The 20,455-nt window shown below is 43.0% G+C and overlaps 1 protein-coding gene across 1 annotated transcript in view; it reads left to right on the top strand.

The window, feature by feature from the left end:
* Window positions 1-516: 516 nt before the first annotated feature.
* LOC138446991 (uncharacterized) overlaps window positions 517-20,455 on the top strand; it is a 29,120-nt gene continuing 9,181 nt past the window's right edge. Inside the window, exons 1-3 of the mRNA XM_069602488.1 lie at window positions 517-668; window positions 4,869-5,145; window positions 6,936-7,001. Coding sequence (XP_069458589.1) covers window positions 517-668; window positions 4,869-5,145; window positions 6,936-7,001 — 495 coding nt within the window. The remainder of the gene's footprint in view (window positions 669-4,868; window positions 5,146-6,935; window positions 7,002-20,455) is intronic.

The following is a 20,455-nucleotide window of genomic DNA, read 5'->3' as shown; positions in this document are numbered from 1 at the left end:
ACAGCCCCCAGCAGATGCAGTGTGTAGCTGAGAAAGAAAAGATGGGTCCCTGGCATTGTTTTTCTTCTCCTACCTGCACCCTGATGTGACTCACTGCTATTCTGAGAAGAGTTCTACCCACTAGTCTCAGAAGAAGAAAAACACCAAACCCTGAGGTACATTTTAGACTTTGACAAAATAAATAAACCACTATAGACATAACTTCAGACTTCTGCTTTCATTAAAACAGTTCCAATGTATCTTCTCTCCCTTGAAACACAGTAGCCTGTATAAATTCATTCCTTCCTGTGTCGTTTCATTAACAGAATCACTTTTTTTTTCTAGAATGTGTACCATTCACTGACTGCGTGAGACACACAGACACTTCCTTTTGCACAAGCCATGAGAGGGCATTGTATGTTTTGGGAGATAAAATGAAGGCTGTGGTAATGAATTCAGGAAATCCCAAGGCACAACTGATGTCATTTCTGAGCAGAATTGCAAAGCGGGCAGACAAGATGGCCATCTTATGCTGCCATGTTAGCTCAGCCTCACTTGCTACGAGAGCTGAAGGGTAACAGCAACTATGCAAGGTCACGCTCTAGAGCCGGCAGAAGGCAGATTGTGAAGAGCACGCCGGCTGCCATTCTGGCTGCGCTGCCCCCAGCACTCTCCACACTGGCTGCCCAGTAGGACTTCTCCCCATGGGGAAGTGTCCCGGGGACCTCTCACCGCCATTTTCTATCATCCCCTCCCCAACCCCACCCTTGTGTCCCATTTTTCTGCCCTATAACCAGCTCATCCCCTAACTATCAGACCTCTAAGAGTTTTGATTTAAGAACGAACTCATTTAATTTGCTCAGGTGCTAATAGCTAATGCAGAGAGAAATACCTCTGGCTCTTCTTTCCCTCCAAGGAATAGAGCACATTTTAAACAGGGGCTTCTTATAAACTATTATCTTCTGGTCCAGAGGAAGGGTACTCCTGCTGGGAAACTTCCAGGAAAATAGGAAACCAAAGGACATCTTTGGAGAGGCAGGTCAGTGACTACTGAAGTATAACACTTGACAGTTGTTTACTGGGTCCTGGGTCATAGCATCACTGTAATCTTTGGGATCCTTTGATCATATGGAAAGTCTTATTCTGGTTACCTCAAATAATAGTGGAATTGTTATAAGGGTATACATTGAAAAGAGAGCACCTGGGATTTCAAGGAACCATGAATAGCTATGGCTAATCAGTTTCATAGAAATGGAAATGTAGTTTGGAAAATGGAAAACAGTTCAAATTCAAGGGTAATCTGAAGCTTGGAGAGCAGGGGTTCATCCATTCCTTCCCCATCATGGGGACTCAGTGCCTCTGACTTCTGCTTCCTTGCAGCTGTCAGCCAACCACCTCTTCCTCCCCTCTTCATGTGCTTTGATTTCTGTTAGCTCATAACTTTTGCTTGTTCATAACTTACTCACAATTTCAGCCTACACACAGTCCCTGCTATCTCATAGCCCCTGGGTGTGTGTTTTTAGCTTCTGTTCTGGGTTCTGATTGACCCACTCACATATTTCCAATTTGAATGTCCTAGAAGGAGATGTTACCTGGATCAGTTAGCTAGCATTCTCCTTGTTGAGGCAGACTTTGTATTAGGACTCAGCCAAAGCATTCTTAGTTGCTAAGAATCAGTTTGGCTCATTTAAGAAAAGAAAAAATATATTGAAAGGATATTGGATCAGAGAGAGGTTCAGAAAATGAACAGAAACAAACGGAGGCTGAGAAGCCAGAACAGCAGCCAAGTCATACCTCCAAATCAGCTGAGGGTGGATACTCCTGCCATTGCTGAACAGAAGAAGCCATGATGTGTAACTGACCCTGGGTGCTGGAAACCAGGTCTCACTGCTTGTCCTCCTGCCCCTGCTGACTCTGGAACCTGGACACAGGTCACAATCACTTCCAGAAAGCACTCTCCTCGTCTCAGTTCTTCTGTGTGACCAAGATTCAATTCCGGGTCCAAGGGAGGTATATTTGACTGCCCAAGCCTAGGTCACATGCTCTCACCCCAGCTACACTGGTGCTGGGTGGTGATCAGAGGATGGGAAAGAGTATACAGCCTTTCAGGCTTCATCAGTGATAGATGGGCTCTGCCTCTCACAAAGTTTCAAACAGTGGCGTGATGACGGGTGGCTAAGAGAAAAAAAAAAATGTGGACATCCATCACGTGAAGACAAAACCAATAAGCTCTGCTCCAGGGGAGCAGAACAGGGCTCCCCACTCAGCGGGGGCTGTGGGCAGGTTGAGTACTTTGACTGGCCAGCCCAAGACAATCTCATGACCACAAAAGCAGAGGGGATTCTTCCACCTGCACTGTCTGAAGCCTCACAAGGCACGCTTATATTCAAGGCAGGTATTTATATGTCTGTCTGCCCGGTTGAACTGTAAGCATTTTAGAAGACTTTGGCTTTATTTTTATCTCCCTAGTGCCTGGGGCACTGCTTGGCATATAGCAGATGTTCAAAAATGTCTGTCAAATTTAATAGGACTGTGGTCCAGGAATTTTTCCACAGCATTAGATAACATAAATTTCTTCACGCTTTGGGGGAATACTATGATTTAAACAAGCAAAGAAACAAAAAGGACTATTGACACTTCATGAAAGAGCAAAAGAAGTAAGAGTTTTTATGACCCACAGTCTTCTCTGAGTTATCTTAGTTCCTTTACAGGGCACAGATCTCTGAAACTGGGGCAGATGTAAAAGGGGAACAGCTTGAAAGAAGAGAGATGGAGGCATGAGAGAGAGGACAGAGTTTGAGAAGAAATCATTAGAAGCGGGGCAGAAATGAAGGAATTAAGGAAAAGAAGCAGAGAATCTGGGAATATTAGACACAGAACATAAGATTCCTGATAACCTAGAAGGAAATCAGAGAATGGACAAAGTAATTCTGAATGCTGCTTTGATGGTAGCAAGGAAGAAAAGATGGAGCTAATATTTTTAAGCATTTACTACATGCAAGGCAGTTGCTAGGAACTCTGTGTGTATGTATATGTGTGTGTGTGTGTGTGTGTGTGTGCAAGCTCACACACACATTTAACCCTCACAGCAACATAACAATGTGAACACTATTATATTGAGGCTTAGAGAAGTTAAGTGATTGGCTTAAATCACAGAGGTAATAAATGAGAGCATCAGAATTTAATAACTCTCCATCTGATTCCAAATGCCACACTTTTTAAAAAAACCATTCATCTCTCTCTGAATAAGGCAGAAAAGGGTTGGGGGAAAGATAGGGTGATCATGCTTGCTAGAAGCTGGTACTATGTCTCTAAACTGTGCCCACAAATTCCCAGGACCTTGAATGGTGCCTAACCTACTTTTGAAGACAAATTTGATCATTAACATTTTCTAAATCATTTGTACATGAAAAATTTTAAAAATTAATATAAGAGAAGCTTTGCCTCTCATATTAGTTTTGAAATAGTTTATGGAAATTTGTTACAGCAGCCCTAGGAAGCCAAGTTCAGGAAACACCAAGAAAATCCTCACAGATTATTTATTACTGACTTTGTATTGAAATACAATTGGTTTATAACAAAGCAATGATTTCATGGATGTTACTGCTTATGAGGAGGCTAAATAGAAATCTAAGTACCTATAGAGCAAGTGGTAAGTGGATGTAGGACAATTCATGAAAGTAGCGTGTGGATGGTAAAGTTTAGGACACAAAGGCAAGTGTGTGGGGAGAGAAACATGTCTCAGAACATGCCCTCTGGATAGTGCAACTCATTCCAGCATCCTGCTTTTTAGATCCTATATGCAAAGAGTCACACAGAAAAGATGAACATATGGGCAATCTCCCTGGAGAAGGAAATGGGAGAGAGAGCGCCTTTGCTCTCTTACCAAAGCGGCCTCGGAGTTAAGCCTGCCACGCTCATTGGCCTCTACCTGGAGACCCACTGAACAGGGGTACAGCAACCATGACCCCAGGAACTGGGCGCTGGCAGGTGGCAGTATCTGGGCAAGTTTACATGGTCACTGAGGCTTGAGCAGCGTCTTTTTATATTGATTTGTGCTCCTGGCCGTCTCATCAGGGAGATGATGCCAAGGGGAATACAGCCCGGCAGGAAGAGCAGGGACCGGAGGCCACGCCAGGGACACCTCCCAGGGCTCAGCCCTTCGCAGGCCGTAGAGGCCAGAGGACCACCTGGGTTGTTGATTGTCAAAGTGGAAGAGACCTCAGACATCAAATAATCCAAGCCTCTCGCTTTCCAGTTGAAAAAACAGGAATCCAGAGTCACTGGGGGAAGGTCACAGGGCGGAGTGGTAACCGGTGTTAGGCATACCAGTTAAAGGCTCCCTGTACAGAGTTCTTTTAAGATGTGTGACTCTCTGAGCCAGTGGCCCAGTAGGGAATTTCTACGATTGCCTGTCTCCCTGTCAGTGATGGAAACTGCAATCCTATTCATCTCATGATTTGAGATCCTATTCATCTGATGATTTGCCAAAGGTCTCGGAAGGGGGAAGAGAAACGCCGGAGGAGAGAGGTCTGAGGCGAGGCCCGTCACAGGACCGGGGGATGCCCCCACCCAGCTCAGAGCTGGGCTTCCTGTAACGCACCGAGACTCGTGGTTTGGAGTGGGGGCTGCGTGGGATTCACAAAAGAGGGGAAGCATTGTCAGAAAGCAGATGCTTTTGCTTGCAGAGAAAGGTCCCTAAGTCCCCAGTCGCCTCCCTCAATGCGTACACACACACACACACACACACACACGCACAAAAGTTGAGGCCACCACATCTGCCTTCCCCAGATGGGGTTCCTTGCGCAAAAGTCTCCTCCCGCTCCAGGATTTTCCGACGCTGGCGCAAGCTCCTCCCTTGCCCGAGCCTGGCTCCAGTCCTAGCACAGAGTGCCCGCCCGAGCAGCGGCTGGGGGGCGGCGAGGAGTGGGCCCCGCTCGCCGCCATTGGCTGTGCGGCTGCCGGGCGGAGGAAAGCCTCCCGCTGCGCCCGCCGTCCGCCCGTGCGCCCCAGCCGCGCGCAGCACCGGTGCGCTCCACCATTCCCGCCGACCGCTTCTCCTGCGCAGATCGGCGAGACCCGGAGCGCCCGCGAGGAGCTCGACGCAGCCCGTCCCACCCCGAGCTCGGGAGCCGGCAGGGGACATCCGGGCGCCCCGATGCGCAGGTCAGTGAGGGGCTCCCGACGCCGCCCGCGAGCTCAGGCAGAGGAGTGGGAGCCGCGGAGGCGCGGGGCGCCGAGCGCTGGAGGGGGCTTGCCCCGTGACACCGGCAGCCCGACTCCTCTCCTGGGGTGGCCTCGGGTCCCAGAGGCTCCGCTCCCTCCCGAGCCGCCTCGGCAACTCTCCCCGGCTCCCAGCGGTTGAGCTCCTTGTTCTGGTCACCTCCGAATGTGTCCCCTTCGCGCAGGCGAGCAGCTTCCGCTGCCCGTCTCTGCCTATTCTCTGGGCGACTCCTCGGGGCTACAGTAGGACACCGTGTCCTTGGTCCCGGGATGACCCGCTTCTATCCCGGACACGGGGCGCCGGGGAGGACTGCCCTCGCGTCTGCGGCTGCAGAGATGGGCTGATTCCCCCGCTCAAGTGCAGGCACTTCTACACTTTGCGGAGTGTGTCTCTGGGTGCACGCTCGCCTTTGCGAAAAAGGTTATTCTCGCCTTTGCGGTGCCTGCGGTCACGTTTGTGTCTGTTGGGCGCCCACCTGGATTTCTAGGGTCACCCTCCCTTTCTGAGGACTCGCGGCGCGCACACTGACCGCCCGCGTTGTACCTTACCTGCCTCGCGTGCGTCTTCACTGGTCCCCGGCGGCGCTAAATCCGAGCAAGTTCTACTGGCGCGGAACAGGCTGCCGTTCCCCAACCGCGATTTTCCGAGTCTTTGTTGGAAAACGCATCAGCTTCCTCCCCGTTTTCCCTGATCTCATGAGACGCTGGAATCCCGCGTTTTCCTGACGAGGTCCGTGGACCATGGGCAGACTGTCTGATTTCTAATTGAGGAGGAAGGTGAGTCCTGCGGGGAGCATCGGACTTCTCCATTCACAGACTCGCCTCGTTGAGTCCCAGGCACCCGCTTGCTTTCCACCGCCAGACGCCTGGGGCCCCGCTGTTCCTGGGTTTGGTGTCAGACTCCAGGGATGGGGTCCGTTTCTTACTGTCTTTCATTTCCTCTGCTCATAAAATTTTCTTTGGAAAATAATGTGCAGAAGCACTTGGGTGGTTCTTTGCGGGCGAGAATGGGATCGGACGGCTGCAGGACGTCTCACAGCCTTCGCATTTAAGTCAGCCCAGACTACAGGTGCCAAGGGCGGGAAACAGGTGGCGATTAAGTCCTGAGCATTCCCGGGCCCACCTTAGGGACCACGCCCAGAAAGGCCTTTTTTTTCCCCCCCTCGAGGTGCTTTTCACTTTCGATTTTCCAGATTCACTGTCAAGACAGTTGCCTATCAACAGGAAAAGAGGCGAAATAAGTGATACCCTTTTCTTCAAAGGTTTAACCCCTAATGCATTAAGCACAATACATCCTCCTTAAAAAGACAAAAGAAGGTATATATAACTAGCTTCTGTGTTTTAGCTTATTTGTGATTTGGCTCCAAGGCATGCTTAAATATATTGGCACTGTTTTACTAAGTATAAAGGCACCCCACCCTCACCCCCCCCCCCCCGCACACACACATGCACACCCTCTATAATCCACACACAGTTGATCTGTAATGTATTGATAAATAGCCTTTTGAAGTGTTAGTGAGGCTGTCTTGCATCGACACCAGCCCCACAGAGGATGCCCCAGTCACCTTCAAATGCTGGGCATCAGGCATGGGGAACCGTTTGCCAACTTGAGAAGTAGTCTGGAAATAGTGAGTTCCAGAAAATGGGTGGAGTGTTCCATTTCTGTGTTTGGGTTGGAGGCTTATTATTTATTTGGCTTATTTATTTACTATCTTTGATTCCTCTACATAAAGGCAAAGCGCTTTGAAGAGCTCACCACACACACCTTTATGGTTCTCTTTAAAGAAGCCTCACTGAAGGTAAGATCCATTCTGTTCTCCCTGCCGCTGGTTAGTTCAATTCAACAGATTTTCCTGGATGTCTGTGATGTAAAGAGATACATAATGTGCTGGTGTACATCTGTTTATCCACTGGCCTTTTCAGGTCCAGGGTAGCAGACTACTGAGCCACATTCTAGGGCCTCAGCACCTCTGCTTCTGACTTGTGGTAGATATCTCTGTGGGATCAAGTGTTCTGCATCTCATGACACAAAATGACTCCATCAGGAGTTCCCTATGAATAGAATCCATGCTCACCTTTGGAACCAAGACACAGTCATTGTTAAGTCTACACTAAATTTTGGCAACAAAAAAATGAGGGTTCTGAATGGTCAAGTAGCCATATACAATTTAACAGTATATCTAAACATGAAATGGCACAATCTAGCCAAAACAGTGTCAGTATTTCAATCCTCTGAATTCACATCAGGAACAAGAGAGACTGTCATAAACACTTTCTGAGTTCTTAACTTTTAAATTGTCATCTATTGAGTTGTGATGGCATCACTGACTCAATGGACATGAGTTTGAGAAAGCTCCGGGAATTGGTGATGGACAGGGAGGCCTGGTGTGCTGCAGTCCATGGGGTCACAAACAGTTAGACATGACTCAGCAACAGAACTGAACTGAACTAAAGTTGTAATGGCTTCCCAGGTGGCGCTGCCACCGCTGCTGCTAAGTTGCTTCAGTCGTGTCTGACTCTGTGCGACCCCATAGATGGCAGCCCACAAGGCTCACCTGTCCCTGGGATTCTCCAGGCAAGAACACGGAATGGGTTGCCATCGCCTTCTCCAAGGTGGCGCTAGCTTGCCAATGCAGAAGACATAAGAGATGTGGGTTCGATCTCTGGGTCAGGAAGATCCCATGGGCATGGCAACCCACTCCTGTATGCTTGCCTGAGGAGCCTGGTGGGCTACAGTCCGTGGGGTTGCAGAGTCAGACACAACTGAAGTGACTTAGCATACACGCATAAGTTGTGTTAAGATGGGAGATCAGACTCTTCCCTGGCGGCTCAGACGGTAAAATGTCTGCCTACAATGCGGGAAACCCAGGTTCGATCCCTGAGTCGGGAAGATCCTCTGGAGCAGGAGATGGTAACCCACTTCAGTACTCTTGCCCGGAAAATCCCATGGACGGAGAGCGTGGTAGGCTACATCCATGGGGTCGCAAAGAGTCGGACACGACTGAGCGACTTCACTTTCTTTCACTTTTCAGTCAGTCCAGATTTATTATTTGTACAATATTACAGGCTTGATTTTGATGCTGATATTGTTATAGACAGTAGTGAACAGGTGTGGAAATTATAAGCCTATCATAGTTGTTAAAAAGGGTAACTGAAGAAGGTAACAGACCTGAATACAGTTTCTGATGGGAAACGAAAGGATAGGTGGTGGTTAAGAACCTATTTCAAACTCACATAGACAAGAAGCTGACTTAAAGCACAGCCCAAACACTAAAGATATCCATCCAAGGAACATTTAGAGGACAGACTTACCCCCTGGGGTAGCGAAGACAGCGGCTTTCCTCTGCCATGGCCATCCAGTACTCATCAGACGTGTCCGGCAATTTACCAACTATCGCCAATCATGCTGGCTTGGTTCTTACTCACTTTCGCTTTTCCCATGACCCGGATTATAGCAGAGGGACTTAATCTTCTCATTTCTTAAACAGAACATTCAGAACATTCTGTAATATGCAACTATAACAGAAAGTACAGTCACATCCTTTTGGGCAGGTTGACTTAACTGGCCTCAGCCTGAGAGTCTTAAACTTTGAAATAAAAGGTACATATGAACCACTTTAAAGGCTTGTGTTACAGAAAAGAAGGAAGGGGAGAAAGAGTTTGGGGCATAATCAGTAATATTTTACTGCGTAAGTTATTATTAAATTTTATTTCTATTTCTTAACGAAAATACCTGTATTTTCTGATTAAGATTTATTTTCTTGTACCAACATTCAAATGCAGACATGCACAAAATAGAATGTGAACATACCCATAATATCACCTGCTAACAAAATCATATGTTAGCAACCCGGTACATGACCTCTTACCTCCTTTAGTTTAGTCTGGTTTGGTTTTTGCATGTCACTAAAATTGTGTGTGTGTGTGTGTGTGTGTGCAAAGCAGCAATAGCCAGGCTGGTAATTATTTTACAAAAACAGAATCATACTATGCACAACTCTAAAGTTTACTTTTTTACTTTGCCAGACATGTACAGCGTCTTTCCATGTTAGAAAACATAATTCTTTTGATTATACCAGAATCCCCTATTTATACAATCTTGCCATCATTTGTTTAACCAATCCTAGACTCGTTGGTAGTTCCAGTGTTCAGCTACAGAGTACATCTTTGTGCGTGCACCCTTTAAATTTGTCTTATTTTTCCCCATAGGGTAAATTCTCAGAATTTATTATTCGTCTTATTGACCGATAATGCTGTGCATTTTTTCAGTAAAACATAAAGGACTCAGTAATTCATCCAACAAGTAGTAGATATTCCCCACTGTGATCCAGAATATCTTCTATATGCCCAAAATGTTTTTTGCACTTAAAAAGGTACTTTTTAATTGTTACTTAACATTCATAGTGAAAGTACACAAGTCATAAGTACATAATTTATGATTTTTTGTGTTCAATTTGAACACACCCATGCAGATGGAACCCAGGTCAAAAAATAAAGTATTTACCAATACCATCCCCTCGTGCCCCTCACATGCCTTGGCAACCAATTGATTATTCTAACAATTCCTCATGAGAAAGTCGTTGGTGAGCTTTTGACCTTAGTTTTCATGATTCAAGTGCTAGATTATGAGCACCATGCCGTTTAGATTGACAATATAATATTAATTGATGCTTTTCAGACCTTCAAAGATTCCTTGTCAACAAAGATGGCCTGGTTCAACTGAATTAGTTTCCAAAATCCTTCATTCTGTCCACATCACTTTATCATTTCTATAAAGTTTGGTCTTATATTTATCCATTGGACTGTGCCTGGCACATATTTCAATTTATATCATGAATTAACCTCTGGATAACAGAAGAAATTGATTAACTTGTTTTTCATCTGATTTCCTATTGTTGGCCACCCAGCCCAGCTGAGTTAGTTGGATTTAAAACTGGAAAAGGAGTCCTAGGCTCTCATTTTGTAGCTTCTGTCTGTTTTCTGCCTTCTTTTTCCATTAGGAGTATAATCAATAACCTTCAAAATTCACTTAACTTTCAGAGACATCAGTTTCTTGATTTTGAAGGACTTACAACTCCTTATTCTATTAAAAAAAAGTATCCTTTAATGTATAATTAAATACATATAATTTTCCTTTCATAGAGGAAAGTCAATATTGAGAGTAAACATAGGAAAGAAGGAATGCGTTAGATGCATGAAAAGTGTCTTAAGTTAGTTCAGTGAATGAGAAGAGAAAATATTTGCTTCTTTTGTGCTCCACTGTTGTCATCCCTTTTATTATTTTCTAAGAAGCGGAAGTCTGGATCAGTTTCCTAACACAATACTGCTGGGGAGGTCACTGCCCACATTACCATGGCTGCAATTGAGATGAAGTGCTACTCAAAGTACAGTTCACGCACCAGCACTTGAACTGTTAATTACTCATTCACCAGGAGAGATGGGAACTTGAGCCAGAATATAAATCAAATAAGGCATGAAAGCACACTTTTTAGTTTGGATGATTTTTTGGTAGTAAAACCTTCTTGATGAAGGAAGCAGTGCTTTGAAGTTCCTCTTCTCACAAGGACTCGTAACCCACCTATTCCTGAGGGAGTCAAGTGGCTATTCGAATAGTAGCACTGATCTCTAAGGTGGGCTTTGTAGTTAAATTGAGAAATTTTGTAAAAATGTAAACATTTTCTCTTCCTGTACTCATTTTCTATTGAAATTGCTTTCTTTTTTTTTTTTTTTTTGAGGGGAAGGTGTATTTAACTTTGAGATAGAGTGACTAATAGCACGATAAAACATGGTGTTCCTGTATGCACTAGTTATAATACCCTTCCCTACAGTGATCAGCGTATTGCCCTTGACCCTTTTTACTTCCACAGATGAGCAGAGAGACAAGGACTGTGATTGTATGAGACTTTGTAATTTTCAAAGAATGGGATTATCATAGACTTTAACTTTACATTTTAAAAAAACAATGCATCCTGTTTCCATGTCCAGTCACATCTTCACTGATTCACTATGGTAAACTCCCTTTTGATTTTTATTGTGCTCTTCAGAATACATTCATTCCAGCCACTCAACTACGTTCATGACAATATATTCCAGTGTTGACAGCAGATTCCTCCATTATCCTGGTGGACAGGAAACTCAATAAAATCTTTGTTGAATATTGTTGAGAGACACAATTGCTTGATAAAAGTATGGTCCAAGTTTTGTCTGGAGCATGAACTATTCATTTTATTGCCCTAACTAAAATATTTATAAATTTAGGTCATGTTCATCATTTTTTTTTTTACTATTGAATAGCTACCCTTTGCCTAATCAGTATGATTTAATATAAGATCGTTTATTCCTTCATTCAATAAATATTATTGTGAATCCAAAAGTAGAATAGATAGAAACTACCTCTCCAAGAAGCTTCAAGTTTCTCATTTCTTTCATCCTTTGATTCCTTCATTCCTTCAAATACTTATTGAGCATCTTTATAATAGAGATTGCTGATTCATAGATAGAAAGATTAGTCCTCTGTTCTAAGAGTACATAGTCTATCAAAGCAGAACAGTGGGTCAACAAATATAACAAGTATAATAAAATGTGAGAAATGCTATTGTAGAATGGTATAGAAAGTATCCTGAGAATACAGAAGGAGGAGCTAGAAATTTGCTTAGAGAAAAATAGGTAGGGATTTATATTATGAGTGAATTATCAGATGAGGCAGAGGCAGGAAGGTTTGCAGAGTCTTAAAGGATGAACAAATTGCATTTGGGGTGGAGTTGGGAGAAGACATACAAATATAAGAATTAAATATAAGAATTCAAAATATGTGGGGAATCTATAATAGTTTGATATGCCTGGAACACCATTCTCAGGGACAAGAGAAAAATGAGACTGGAAAAGTAGCATGTGGCTATGTAACAAGGGACATATAAAGTGGGTAATATAAGAAAGGTTTTTTAGAATTTTTAATCAAGATGGTCACTATAAAAATATGCATGTGCATTAAGACTCATGCACATATAGTAATATTTTATCACCTTACCTTACATAGAACATGGTTAACAAGTTGCTGAGTGAATCATTGATTATATCAAAGAATAGTTTTCTTAACCAAAGTCACTACCACTATCCCATTATTTGTATAATGAATTGTTTAATCCATTAGGGGTCTTGAGTTAGTCTTCATGTCTTTATTGTCTCTCCCCTAGTCCCTCTTGAGGGCTTCCCTCTTAGCTCAGTTGGTAAAGAATCTGCCTGCAATGCAGGAGACTCTGTTCAATTCCTGGGTCCAGAAGATCCGCTGGAGAAGGGATAGGCTACCCACTCCAGTATTCTTGGGCTTCCCTGGTGGCTCAGCTGGTAAAGAATCCGCCTGCAATGCAGGAGACCTGGGTTTGATCCCTGGGTTGGGAAGATCCCCTGGAGAAGGGAAAGGCTACCACTCCAGTATTCTGGCCTGGAGAATTCCATGGACTATACAGTCTATGGAGTCGCAAAGAGTTGGACATGACTGAGTGACTTTCACTTTCACTTTAGTCCCTCTTGAAACCATTTGTTCAGGTTAAAGTGACAGCTGAGCAGGACTGTCCATATACAATAGCACCTCTTCATGCACCCTAAAGGAAATCAGTCCTGAATATTCATTGAAAGGACTGATGCTGAAGCTGAAACTCCCAATACTTTGGCCACCTGATGTGAAGAACTGACTCATTGGAAAAGACCCTGATGCTGGGAAAGATTGAAGACAGGAGGGGAAGGGGACAACAGAGGATGAGATGGTTGGATGGCATCACTGACTCGATGGACATGTTTGAGTAAACTCCAGGAATTGGTGATGGACAGGGAAGCCTGGTGTGCTGCTATCCATGGGGTCGCAAAGAGTCAGACATGACTGGGCAACTGAACTGAACTGAACTGAATGCTCCAGCTTGTCAGGGAATGTGTGTAGCTGTATCAGTAGCTCACTCTCATTCCTTTAAACCTCACTCTTGTCTGAAATTAAAGCTAACCAAAAACATGCTTTACAACCTTCTTTCTTAGCAGTGCCTAAAGAGTTTTAATATAATATATAGTAATTCATGCAGCTCTCCATTATTCAGAATTTGACTGCTTTAAAGTCAGTTTCTTATATACCATCATAACCTCTGCTGTCACAGTGAGTTAGTCAGTAGAAGGTAGATTATGCTACAGTACAAAATAAGCGAGTAATCTCAGCGGCTTAAAACAACAGAAGTCTATTGTTCACACTAAGTGCTCACACAACCAGCAAGGGGTAAATGCACTGGCTTTGGTCACCCAGGAACCCAGATTGGCAGAAGCTGGCCCAAACCCACAGTTATTGCAGCAGAGGGAAGGTGTGTGGCAAATCTCACATATGAAAGAGAGGTGAAAGTGAAAGTTCCTCAGCTGTGTCCAACACTTTGTGACCCCATGGACTATACAGTCCATGGAATTCTCCAGGCCAGAATACTGGAGTGGGTGGCCCTTCCCTTCTCCAGAGGATCTTCCCAACCCAGGGATCAAACCCAGGTCTCCTGCATTGCAGGCAGAGTCGTTATCAGCTAAGCCACAAGAGAAGCAAATTCACACAGTTATTGGAGCAGAGGGAAGGCATGTGGCAAATCTCACGTGTAGTCTTACATTTTATACCCACAAGTGACACAAAATTTTCCGCAAATTTTACTGATCCAAACAAGTCATGTGGCCACCCTAGTTTCAGAAGGGGTGGAAACATGCAGCCTTACAACATGCCTGGACAGAGGAAAGGACAGCAGAAACACGTGAGGATCACTGATGACCACGGGTCTCAAATTTATTCCTCCTTTATCTTCAGTCTCCCTGGAGAGAAGAAATGGAATGAACATAAAATTTGGAGACATGGGGATATGGATTTGAATTCCAGTCTGGCCTCTTAAGTGGCTGGGTAACCTTGGGCAAGCTTTTGAATTCTCTGATCCTTAATTTTCTCATTAGTTAAAGCAGGCTAAGGGATAATAATAACTACAGTACAGAGTTGTGAAGATTAAAGAAAATACCCTTGTACCACACACACACACACACACACACACACAGGCCTGGTGGGCTGCCGTCTATGGGGTCGCACAGAGTCGGACGCAGAGTCGGACACAACTGAAGTGCCTTAGCAGCAGCAGCAGCAGCAGTATATGCTTTTTATTAAATACACATCAGCTGCTGTCATTCACTGTGTTACTGTTTTTCCAAACTTGTTTGACTAGACATCCTTTCTCCTACACAAGCATGTCAGATGCAGCTTCCTCTGCCTGTCACTCTGAAGACCTCCTTTCATTCCACAATGACTTGGGGATCCTTGCACCACCCCCTGCTACTTGTCACCACTCTTCTGGCACGACGTTGCCTCTACATCCAGTGCACATACACTGCAATAAAAAAGCACTTAGATAGAGAAATGAGTGCTGTATGAATGCATGCTTCTGATTAAGGGTATTCCTACGACCTTAATAAAAGAACACAAAGCACACAACCTTAAAGGGTGAAGTGGAGAGCTCAAACTTCATAAAGGACAAAGCCAAAGTCTGTTAAATCTTGTATAAAAGATACTCGTAATTTTCATGAGTAAAGCCATATTTATTTGTACTTTTAAAAGAATGTATAAGTCTTTTATATAGGCCATCAGTGTGGTAGTCTGTTTTCTACAAATAATGACTAATTATTTTTCGATTTGACCTCTTCCCATTTTTAAAAATGAAATACATTCTGGGAGCATTTGAGCCTACATTTGTTTATTGCTTGTATACTGCCTTTGACAAATTCTGGTCCTGGGTTGTTATCTCAAATAACAGGCTGCCAGGGACTTGATTTCCTCTACATTTGATAGTCTGCCATATCATGGTGCTGCATGGTACAAGGAACACATAGACATTCCTTTTGTTAGCCAGACTTTTGAGTATACTGTGCTGCCTGAGAGAGAGAGAGGAAGGATGAATGAGAGAATATCAAGGCAAGCTCTGCCACTCTGTTTACACAAAGGATTAGCAGGACCATGGGAAGTTTCTTGAGGGAACATGCTTTCCTGATGAAGGACACACTGTCCTCATTTCTGTCTCCTGCCTTCCCTGGTGAACTTGGGAATCCTGGTAGAAGAGTAATTTCAGAGCCATGAGAGGGCACTTTGTCTCCTTATACGGTTGGTGTTTTATGTAACCTCTGCCTAAAATCTGACTCATCTGGTACTCATCAATTTAGGGTACCTACCTGGAGCCTCAGTCATATGATTGCTTATGACTGAAGAAAAGCACTATTAATATCAATGCTCCATATTAAAAAAAAAATTTGCAGCTGCATTTCTTAATGACTAGTTTTATTCTTCGGAGAAGGCAATGGCACCCCACTCCAGTACTCTTGCCTGGAAAATCCCATGGCTGGAGGAGACTGGTAGGCTACAGTCCGTGGGGTCGCTAAGAGTTGGACACAACTGAGTGACTTCACTTTCACTTTTCACTTTCATGCATTGGAGAAGGAAATGGCAACCCACTCCAGTGTTCTTGCCTGGAGAATCCTAGGGATGGGGGATCCTGATGGGCTGCCATCTATGGGGTCACAAAGAGTCGGACACGACTGAAGCAGCTTAGCAGCAACAGCAGAAGCAGCAGTTTCATTCTTTAAAAATTGTTTATTGGCTCCTATTTCAAAACATGCAGACCCTGAACTGTAAGAGAGTTCACATATTTGGGTTTATTCCTCTTGCCACAATAGAGGACTCACCCAAACCAGAGCGATTAGGGAGGTGGCTGCTAGATTTGAGTTGCAGGAAGCATGAGTTCTTTGATCTGCTGAACTTGGAGTTTGAAGACCAATGCTTGATGCCTAAATCAAGTCTCCCACTTTTGCTAAGTTTATTTGCTTCTGTGTTTCCTGTGGGCCCTGTGTGGAACCTGGACCTCATTGGCTATTGGGAGTCTCAGTGACCTTCCCCAGAGCCTGCCAACACACTAGCCCTCAATAGAAAATGACTCTCTCTTGGATCTTGAGGGCATTATACTAAGTGAAACAAGTCAGACCAAAAAACAAATTCACACAATCTCACTTATATGTAGAATCTAAAGAACACAAAAGCAAGCTCATAGAACAAGTTGGTTGGCGGGAGGTGTGTGAAATGTGTGAAGGTGGTCAAAAGGTACAGACTTCCAGTTATAAAATAAGTAAGTCATGGGGATATAACATTTGTCATGTTGACTGTAGTTAATACTACTGCATTGTATATTTAAAGTTGCTAATATCTTAAAAGTTCTCATCATAAGAAAAAATTACACCTGTGGGTGGTGACATATATTATCTTCTTGTAGTGATCCTTTTGCAATATACAAATATCTAACCATTGTTGTACACCCAAAAACTAATACCATGTTATATGTCAGTTACTGCTGCTATACTAAAGAGTAATACATGCTCAGTTGCCCAGTCGTGTCTGACTCTTTGCGACCCCATAAACTATAGCCCACCAGGCTCCTTTGTTCATGGGATTTCCCAGGCAAGAATACTGGAAGGGGTTGTCATTTCCTCCTCCAGTGGATCTTCCCCTCCCAAGGATCAAACCTGAGTCTCCTACATTGGCAGGCAGATTCTTTACCAATGAACTACCTGGGAAGCTATACGTCAATTATATCTCAATTATTTTAAAAAAGAAAACTACTCTTTCTTGAATCAGGATACCTACAAAGCCCTCCCTTTGACTGGGTATTTAAAGTGCAGGAAAGATATCCTGGGCTGCCTCTGAGGATGACTGATGATGTAAGATGAACATCGAGCATCTTACGTTCATCTGGAGGTCCAGACAGAGATTCAGACCAGTGAGTGGTGGTGGAGTGAAGTCATGAGCAAGGCTGGCTGGCCAGTCACCATTCCTGGTGTTCAGGCAGCCTGTCCTGCCACTATAGATCTAGTTCCCTAGGAGGATTAAACCTCCTCTCTCTCAGTCTCTGAGACTTTACTTCTTGTACCTCTGGGCATCATAAGCTGATGGTGCAGCAAATATTTGAACTTCTCCAAAGCCCACTGAAAAGTCAGGCTTAATCACTGTATTTATTTAGAAGCTTCTAACATTTTTACTGACTTACTGCATATTATACCAAATATATTTTCTTAATACCCTTGGGGATAAACCATGTAACTTCTATGTTAAAGATCACCAATCCTACTGAAAAACTATGAGAATAATAACAATGGACACCTACATATCCTTTAACTAATCAGTTGCTAATATTTTAACATATTTGTTTCATCATCTTTTCTTTCTGTATGGGTGTGTGTACTTATTTTTTTTTTATTTTGGCTGACCATTTGAAGGTCAGTTGCTGCTACTGTGATATTTTACTTTGTACATGTATTTCCTAATAACCAGAACATTGTCCTATATCACACTTAGGAAATTTAATATTTCTACAATGCAGTTATCCAATGTAGAGTCTATGCCCAAATTTCCCCAGTTGTCATAATAATGTCCTTTATAACAAAGCTATTTTTTCTTTTAATGGGTCCAAGGATCTTTCATTGCATTAGAGGATAAATCTCGACATCTGCATCCTACTTTTTCTTCTCTAAGTATTCAGCTGAATACTAAATAATGTAATACAGCCAAAACTGGTTGTAGCCAAAACTTAGCCTGCCTAAGCTGCCAATTACCAAGCATTATTATTTTTAAATACCCGTTCTGTGGAAAGCATCATCATACGTTGACTCTCAGCCATGGAGGACTGGAATAATGAGAGAATGTATTTAGTAGAATCCATATGTATGAATTATGCTAAGCCCTGGGCTAATATCCAGGAGGGTTGGGCAATGTACACACTATGTAATCAACTGAGGTTCTATTTGTAGTTGTATTATGAGGGGCGATGGTTTATTAATTCAAGTAAATGCTTTGTTGAAAATGTCATCAGATGGAAGACTCTGTGAGCTTGAGTCCTTGCTGGGAAATGCAGGACTTAAAACACACATACTTGTCATATTCTAGTCCATTTCTAAGAAGAGGCTATAAAGCATCTTAGTTTAAACAAATACATGACTATAGTTGTCAACAGAGAAATATAAATAAATCATGGCCTGTTTAATTAACTTGCTGATACTGAAGTTCTTTTCAAACAACCTATATCATCACTTTTTTTTTCTCAAATTGTACCTGTACATGTGATTTTTATAGATAAGAGAATGGTTTGTTAGGTTTTGGCATATTCTTAGGTGCAAATTTTAGAAGTGGATATATTAGATAATTTATCTTTCTGTCTTCCATATGCCTCAATTACCAAGATATTTTAATGGAAGATTAAGCTTGGGGTTTAATTTATGAAGTGAATAAAACATTTACTGTATATCCATTCTTATAAGCTGAAAACTTACAAGACAGATGAAAAATTACAAGATAACGTATACACAAAACAGTAATTGACATATACAGAAGCATATTCCATCAGAAAAGTTTTCATTGAACACATTAGCCTAGATACCTATGGGAGATGGAAGGAAATGTAGAGAAAGAGGGATCAGGTTAGTCACAAACAGAAGAAAGTGTATTTAAAAAGGAAAATAACAATGGGAACAAGAGAATAAAGAGTGGCACTGGTCAGGAGCTGTACAAGCTCACTCACTTTCTTCTTATGCTGCATGGTCCCAGGGGCCCATAGCTGCCTACGTCAGAGGAATCTGCTTAAATTTAGGGTGGACTTTATCAAAGCTTATAGAAATCCCATATTTCCAAGCTCTTCCCTGTCTCCTTAGAGTAGTTTTAGGGGCACTCGAAGGCCCCTCAGGCCTGAGAGAGTCGACCGGGAATACCTTGTGGTCTCCTATAAAGGTTTAAAAAAGTGATTTATGGCAATTGCAAAATTAAGTTTACAAGAACAAAATCTTTCCAAATATCATACTCCATAAGAAGACTGTTAGGAGCATTTCCTGACTGGACAAAAACTAAACTTAATACAAGTTATTTTAATTGTGGAGATAGAATAAAAGGCAATGGGAAAGGAGGAAATGCCATTCTCCAATCAGAGCATGGTTGAAAAATTTTTAAAACATGTCTCATCTTATTAAAAATAAGCAAGCAGGTTCCCCTGGTTGTCCAGTGGTTAAGAATCCACCCTGCAATGCAGGGGACACAAGTTTGATCCCTGGCCTGGGAGGATTCCACATGCCCCAGAGCAACTAAGCCCACGCGCTGCAGCTGCTGAGCCTGTATTCTACAGCCTGCTCACCACAGCTAGAGAACGCCTTCACACAACAACTAGACAAAGTCCTCGGGCAGCAAAAATAAAATTTAAATTTAAAAAAAAAAGGAACCTTTTTTGTATACTAGTTGCTCCAAGAATTAAAAAAATATATTTTTTTCTTAATATTCTTCTAAAAAACTGGAAATGATCAGAGCTGAGTGGAGGAAGGGAGTTGCACCCCAAAGTTCCCATTAAAAATTCTGTAACATCTTGAAAGGTCAATCTTGCTTCTTACCATCTTTCTTCACACTGATTCATTTCAACCTTGCCTGTGATCTTCAAGTCATTATTTCTCCGACTGTTTGCTTTTTCTTTAAATCAAGTGTTCAGCCAATAACCTTTTTTTCCTGCTCCCTGAAAGTGACTATCATGTTCTGCTACTTCTGAACCAGTTCCTGCTTCCTTCAGCCTTTAAGTTGCCACTTTTCTCATTTTGACTTGATTCATTGTGTTAACAACATAGATAGGTCCAATCTTCCCAGAGTGCAGGGTAGACCCCTTCTTGGTCTTTTCTAAACATCATTAAAAAATCACAAAAATACTATGCCTAAAACTGGTTTTATATTTGACCTTTTTAATCCAGAAAATGGGGGCTTCTCAGGTGGCACAGTAGTAAAGAATACGCCTGCCAACGCAGGAGGTGAAAGAAACTTGGGTTTGATCCCTGGGTCAGGAAGAGCCCCTGGAGGAGGAAATGACAACCCACTCCAGTATTCTTGCCTGGAAAATTCCATTGACAAAGGAGCCTGGCAGCCTATAGTCCATAGGGTCGCAAAGAGTGAGACACGACTGAGAATGCATGCATCATGCATCACTGTCCAGAAAATTATCCACTTAAATTCTCTTTTTCCTAAGGGAGTATCATTTTAAAATAGATTATTCTTACTAAGGCAGAAATTTTGGCATAAAATTGTTCACAAGAATGTAGCCAATCTTTATTACAAATAATAGTTTGATTTCCCCAGGAAAACAGTGCTATAGATGCAAGGGAACTCATATCTATGATTGCTTTTGAGGCTGTACAAGAT

Source organism: Ovis canadensis, chromosome 10, assembly GCF_042477335.2.
Source record: "Ovis canadensis isolate MfBH-ARS-UI-01 breed Bighorn chromosome 10, ARS-UI_OviCan_v2, whole genome shotgun sequence".
In the NCBI taxonomy this organism is placed as follows: Eukaryota; Metazoa; Chordata; class Mammalia; order Artiodactyla; family Bovidae; genus Ovis; species Ovis canadensis.
The sequence above is the reverse complement of the archived record's forward strand: the minus strand, read 5'-3'. Positions and strand labels throughout refer to the sequence as shown.